The 7,178-nt window shown below is 25.0% G+C and overlaps 1 protein-coding gene across 1 annotated transcript; it reads left to right on the plus strand.

The window, feature by feature from the left end:
- The first annotated feature begins 591 nt into the window (after nt 1-591).
- On the plus strand, nt 592-6,733 carry LOC110618923 (nucleobase-ascorbate transporter 4). Its single transcript, XM_043958106.1, has 14 exons — nt 592-696; nt 828-1,010; nt 1,650-1,750; nt 1,999-2,074; nt 3,015-3,074; nt 3,183-3,370; nt 3,899-3,995; nt 4,434-4,520; nt 5,024-5,092; nt 5,310-5,368; nt 5,597-5,744; nt 5,884-5,965; nt 6,056-6,216; nt 6,313-6,733. Exons 1-14 carry the CDS (start codon nt 613-615, stop codon nt 6,580-6,582), a joined length of 1,665 nt encoding a protein of 554 aa, XP_043814041.1. The 5' UTR covers nt 592-612; the 3' UTR covers nt 6,583-6,733.
- Nucleotides 6,734-7,178: the final 445 nt, after the last annotated feature.

Genomic DNA, 7,178 nt, shown 5'->3' on the forward strand with positions numbered 1-7,178 from the left:
TCGCTACCACCATCACCACCACCACCACCACCACAACAACAATCATTGAAACCACCACCACCACGACGATCCCATGCAACGCGACGACCGCGACAACCATCCAGAACAAAAAGGGAAATAGATGAAGCTCTTACAGAAAAATATCGGAGAAGACAGGCTCAGGTGAAGCCCCGTCTAACTGAAGTCGAAATTCCCATAGGAGAGAATCCAAACTGGAGTAAGTTTTCTTTCATGATCCCATCCATATTCATACCTAATAACAATAATGATAACTGAAATTTATAATTTAGTCCCTAAATTTTATATTTAATAACAATTGGATCTCCATTTTGAAAAATTAGACTATTTAATCTCTTGATTTTCTTTCATCAATAGGAATTAATTTAATTGGTAAGTGGTTTTTAATCTCATCTTATAACAATGTTGATAATAATATGTAATTATCAAGAAAATTTTGTATTTGGTGCATAAATTAATTTATATATTTAATTAATTAAAAATTAATTTATGTATCAAATTAATTAAGAATTAAAATATTATATTCAGTACTTTCTAAGCACTAAATAATTTCTCTGGATTCATTTGAATGCAGGTGATCCATCTCTTTATTTCATGGGATTACAATTTAGTATAGTGATCGTGTGGACTTCTATGATCATTCCCTCCATGCTAGCCACAGTGATGGGTGGTGACCATGTAAGCTGTATTATCAGAAAATAAAAATAAAAAAAATTATCTAGACCTATTATCACACAGGTTTTCATGAAAAAGCTGATTGGAACTTGAATTGCTGATAAATAATTAATATTTTTTCAATTGCAAATCAGGTGGATAAAGCGGAGGCAATCCAAAGTTCGCTGTTTACAGCAGCGATAAACACGTTGCTGCAGATTTTGTTCGGTTCTCAACTTCCTGTGGTGATGCAAATTTCACAAGCTTTCATCTACCCTGCCATCTCCATTGCTATATCAACTACAAATAAATTTGGTGCCACTCTTACTCCTCGTCAGGTGAGTTACCTAGCTATGTTGCCAATCCTAGAGATATTTTATGAGGTATTTTGATAATTAATTATATGTTTAAATTTAGGTAACAAATAATTTATTAGATTTAAAATAATTTAAGAATTTTAATAAATTATTTATAGAATATTCAGTTAGTTCGATTTAAAATTAAATCGAATTAAATATACTAAAAATTGAAATTTTAATATTTGTAAAAATCAAAACAATTTTAAATAGAAATCAATTTCAATTGAATCGGTTTGATTTAATTATATTCAGTTTAATTTAATCGGTCGAGTTTTTTAATAGAATTTTTATTTTTTATATTTTATTTTTAATATTCTTAAATTTAATTGAATTATTTTTATTTTAATTATAGTCTAATATTTTTATATTATTAAAAATAATATATTATTATTAAATTTAATTTTTTCAATTTTTCTAATTAAAATGAAATCGAATTAAAATAACTGAAAATTTTAAAATTAAAAATTAAATTAAAATAAATAAAAAATTAAACTAAAATTTTAAAATAATTTAATTTAATCTCTTTTTTTAATTTGAATCGACTTTTAACTCTAAAGTTAATTTATATTATTGTGATTACAATTATAATTTTGTGTGTGTGGTTTCATGCAACATTAGATGTTCAAAAAATCCATGAGACGCATTCAAGGAGCAAGTATTATTGGGTCCTTCCTTCAAATCATCGTTGGTTTCTCTGGTCTCGGCCAAATCTTTGCAAGGTAGAATAATGAGCTTATTTCAAGCACAATAATTATAAAACATTAACAGATTCGTCAAATTTAAAATTTAAAATTTTATTTTGGAAATTTTTTTTGAAAATTTAGATAGATATGTGAATTTCAGATGAATTTAGGTCGCATATAATTTAATTTAATTTAATTTGTTTATATCCAACAAACTCTAGTGACGAATATTGGGAAATTTTATTATTATTAAGAGTTTTAATTTGGATATGTTCTGATGCCAGCAAGCTTAGCCTTCTCTCTTCTATTCCTCTTGTGACTCTCACTGGACTTGAAATGTACGACCGTGGATTCCCACAGGTAACACCAATACCTTATTCAACAATAATGTCAAATAGTAATTTTTATTGTTAGGATAAATTATATTTTAATTTTTTAAATTTTAAGATAATTGATAAATTAATTTTTATATTTTTAAAATTAAATATTTAAATTCTTTCATTATCATTCTATCTGAATAATAAGTCTCTCCACTCATTTTTCTATTAATTCAAAAAATTATGACCAATTAAACTTATTAAAATAAAATTTTTTTTTACAGTACCTTTCCTATTACCTATAACATATTTTAAGAAAATTTTATATTTGAAAACATAATTTCTCTTACTTCCTTTCTCATTATTTTCTTAATCGATTATCTTATTTAGATGAAGATTTTAAATTTCCTACAATATTATAATACACTAGTAAAGACATATATAGGATCAGCAGTAAAAATAATTTTTTTTATATCCTTCTCAACAATAATACCATTAAAAATAAAAAAATAAAAAAAAGAAGCCAGATGTAAACATATATGAATTGAAACAGAAATCTACTGCTATCCAATACACAAATTGTTTTTTGGTATGAGATTATGAAGAAAGAAAGAATACTACTGAGAATGGATTTTATTAAACTTAGCAAAATACGAATACAGTTTAATTCCACAGTAAAAAGAGAGGAATTATTTAGTTCACTTCGTTGTAATGAAAGAGTAAACACCCAATTCATGCACTAAAAAGACCAAGTAAATTTAAAAACTTAACTAATAAATTTTTTAAATTATAAAAATTAAATAAAAAATATTTAACGTTAATATTAATAAAAAGACTAACTAATAAATTTTTTCAAATATTAGAAACATTTTAATAATTTTTTAAAATCAAAAAATTAATTACCTCAATAATAGGAATTAAATAATAAAATTTCAATTATACATACCACGTGATATTTCTTTTATTTGATTGATCCTCTGTAGATGGCGAAATGTATTGAAATTGGACTCCCAGCAGTTTTTCTTGTAATCTTTTCAACACAGGTAAGTAATCAGTGACTTGTTTTACATTAATTTATTATTCATAAATTATGAAAGTATTAAATTTGGTGACTTTTAATATAGTAATTTATAATAATATTATTAGTGCAGTTCCTTCCATATCTTTGGAAAACCAAAAATCCTATGGTCATTCGATCAGTTATGATCACAGTCTCCATTGGAATTGCATGGACCTTAGCAGAAATTTTGACAGCGGCTGGTGCATTTGATAATGCTTCTCAACAAACACAAACGACTTGTCGTACTGATCGTTCTGCCCTCATTCCTGCTGCACCTTGGTCAGCTCCAACTAATTCATTTTCGTGCTTGCAAATCTTATTGTCCATAGTAAATAATAGTTTTTTTTTAAAAAAAAAAAATTAAAATACAATGCTTAAAATATTTATATCTAAAAAGACATAATTTATATCCAAAAATAATATATTTTTAATGGAATTTTAGTAATTTTCATATAATTAATAGAAAATTAGGGGTAGTAATCTATAAAGTCAAAATATAAGAATTAAATTATTAAATTCTAAAAATAAAACAGCATAATGCGTTATTTTGGATGAAAATTAAGGATAAAGAAGTAATTTCCTGTAATATATATATATATATTATTTTTTACTTTGAAAAAGAAAATTCATTACTGCTAATTTATTACTCTGTTTTCGACTTCTAATTTTTTAATTATATTTATTTTAAATATATTAAATTTTATTAAATATAAAAAAATTTTTAAAACAAATTTATAAATAAAATTATAATAATCAATTTATATATTAAAAAAAATAACAGTTTGATAGAATTATTATTATATGCAGGATAAAGATACCAAATCCATTTCAATGGGGCTCTCCCACTTTTGAAGCTAGAGATGCCTTTTTGATGATGGCTGCTTGTGTTGTTGCCACTATTGAGGTTTTATATATACATCATATTATTAACACAATTTTTTTTAATATTTAAACAGTTGATAAAAATATTCACAGATTTAATTTAATAATAAATATATATAATTATTTTTAATTTTTAATTTTTATTTAAAAAAATAAAAAATAATTTAATTTATATAATATAAAAAAAATTTAATATTTAATCGTTAAAATTAATAAAAAAAATAAGCTCACGGATATTTTTTAAAATGAAAAGATTTGAGTTTTTCCACACTATATTAAGTTGATATATACGTACAGTATCAAATAAAATCTTCTATATCAACAACAATTTCTCTTTTATTCTGTTTTTTTTTTTTATAATTAATTCAAACACGGGTTTATATAATTTAAAGACTTCTATATTAATAAGTTAAAATTTATTATTATTTTTTTATTAGTCAGAGTTATTGATTTATTGCAGAGTATCGGTACATTTTCCACGTCATTAAGATTAGGAGGCGAATATCGTGCAAAACCCCCCAAACTTAATCGTCCAATTGGCACAAAGGTGACGTGTGATTACTTTAATGCTTTTGTCCATTGCAATTACGCTTTTATTTGTTTATAATTAAGTTTCCGGTTGATTTAAAATAATTTATTTCTAAGGAAAGTTTAATTTTTAAAAAATTACATTTCTAATAATCGTTATTTCTCAAGATAATATTTTAAATGTATTTGAGTTGATATGTTAAATTTTTGAAAGGAAAGATTATTAATAAAAAATAATTATAAAAATGACATAAATATTTATTAAGAAAAATAAAAAAAATAGAATCAGAAGTTAATGGAGTAATTTTAATTTATTTAGATTGGATTGATGAATTTTATTTTTTTAAAAAAGTAAATTTTGGTGAAACAAAACCCACAAACGCTCGCTTCTCTCTCTGCTCTTCTCTCTCTTCTAACTTTTTGCCAACAATGAAGAAAATTCAGTAAATTGTCTGTGTTGCTACTCATTTGTTGATAAGTGTTTTTTTTTTTTTTTTTTTTTTTTTAATTTTTTATTTTCAGCCTATTAAACAATATGGGAGTGCACTGCCTATTTCACCTGATCTACTCCGTTATGCTATTGGGTTTCAGGTAGTCAATTGAAAATTTTTATTTTTATTTTTATTTGAATTCCTTTAAAATGCCTAATAAATAAAATGTCGGTAATTGATGGACTCTGAACAAATAATTTTCTTTAATGATTTTAATTGGAAAAATAATAAATTTTTATAAAAATTAAATAATGAATCCATCCTCTTCTATTTTCTCATTCAGGTATCACTTAATTATAAATTTATGAATTTTTCAGGGAATTGGAACTTTAATTGATGCAGTCTTTGGAATGGGACTTGGCTCCACTGCTTCTGCGTAAGGATTAAGCTCTACATGTTCAGAATACAAAGAAAATATTGTTCACAATTTTTTTTTTTATGTTTTAAACATTAAAAAAATTATTTAATAAAAAAATATTTTTTATGAGAATGTAGTTTAATAAAAAAATATTTAATAAAAAAATAATGTAGTTTTATGAGAATTTAATTAATTTTTTTTATTGTAAAGATTTATTTTAAATGAAGCTGATGTTTGTGGGTGCAGTGAACATTCAGGGTTAGTGGGGTTGACAAGGGTAGGCAGCCTCAGGATCAATTTTGTATCAGCAATTTTTATGCTTCTCTTTTCCTCACTAGGTCTAGTATTTCTAACCAAATTACATCTCTTTTACATATTATTATTATTATTATCTTTCAAAAAAAAAAATTGAAAATTATTATTATAGAAAATTGAAATTTAATTGCAGCATTATTATTAGGATTTATTTGGTTATTGACAAAATTCTAAGTTGAGCCTGGTGTTTGATATAATTAAATCATATGACGTCATTAATAGGAAAACTGACTGCAATTATAGCTTCTGTACCTTTGCCAATTCTGGCGTCTCTGCATATTGTCTTCTTCCCTTATGTGGGTATGTATCCCTTTCTTTGTTTTATTTGAATTTATATACTTTAAATATAATGAGTGGACTGAGACAGAGATCCATTGGGTGAATGAACAGTTTCAACTGGGCTTGAAGATTTGTATTATTGCGAGTTGGATAAGTTCAGGTCGAAGTTCATTTTAGGGATCTCACTGTTTATGGGTCTCTCAATGAATAAATACTTCAGTAATTATGATTTATTTTCTGGTGAAGATCTTCCTCATTCAAGAGCCTCCTGGGTGAGTATGCATGCTTCATTCATATTTGTTAATTTCTTCAATTTAAGTTCTTATATCATGTTACTTAGTTGATGAATTGCTTTGTTTAATCATCAGTTCAAAGACATAATGCAAGTGATATTCTCATCTGCATCAACCACTGCAACTATATTTGCTTTCCTTTTTGATCTTGTAACTCCCAAACCCCCAAAGAAGGAAGAGGAGCCAAAGAAGGAAGAGGAGAAAGAGGAGAAGAAGAAGAAGAAGGAGGAGGAGGTGGCGCAGGGGTTGAGGCCGCTGAAAGAGGATTGGAAAATTTACTCAGAATCATCCCGTTCAAGCAGTTCAACTCTAGGGATTCCTCCTTGGAGACGACAATTCTACTAGAAAGAAGTACATGACAAGTTTATATGGATGCTCTTACAGGTGCTTTGGCAATAAAGAAAAACACTTATCTAGATCAGCTTCGTCATGAATTCAATACACAAATAAAGCGAGTCAATGAATTTTTTTTTTTAATAATATTAAAATGCTTTTATAATTTGATTTTATCAATTTAACAAGCAGTCCACTCTTTTTCTTTTAGTCAATAGTGAGAATAATAATTTGTATAGAAGTTATGTTGTATCGATTTGATTTAAAATTAAATTAAATCGAATAAATTAAAAATTAAAATTTTAGTATTTATAAAAATTAAATCGTATTGGTTTTGATTAAAAATTGAATCGAACTGAACTGATTTGATTTGATTCGGTTTAATTAATTTAAATTTTAATAAATTTTTTTATTTTTTACGCTTTATTTTTAATATTTTAAAATTTAATAGAATATTTCAACTTTAATATGATATAATCTCTTATTTAAAATAATATATTATATCACTAATTGGTTCGCTTTAATTTTTTTAATTTTTTCTGATTAAAATCAAACCGAACTGAAATAACCGAAATTTTTGAAATTAAAAATCGAATTGAATTGAATTC

The sequence above is a fragment of the Manihot esculenta genome, chromosome 7 (genome assembly GCF_001659605.2).
Source record: "Manihot esculenta cultivar AM560-2 chromosome 7, M.esculenta_v8, whole genome shotgun sequence".
Taxonomy (NCBI): Eukaryota; Viridiplantae; Streptophyta; class Magnoliopsida; order Malpighiales; family Euphorbiaceae; genus Manihot; species Manihot esculenta.

Bases quoted from the DNA above. Each gene is read 5' to 3' on its own strand.
- LOC110618923 (XM_043958106.1), top strand. From the start codon at position 613: ATGGGATTACAATTTAGTATAGTGATCGTGTGGACTTCTATGATCATT. The intron at 1,011-1,649 runs GTGAGTTACCTA...ATGCAACATTAG, and splicing joins CCACTCTTACTCCTCGTCAG to ATGTTCAAAAAATCCATGAG. The intron at 5,966-6,055 runs GTATGTATCCCT...GTGAATGAACAG, and splicing joins TGTCTTCTTCCCTTATGTGG to TTTCAACTGGGCTTGAAGAT.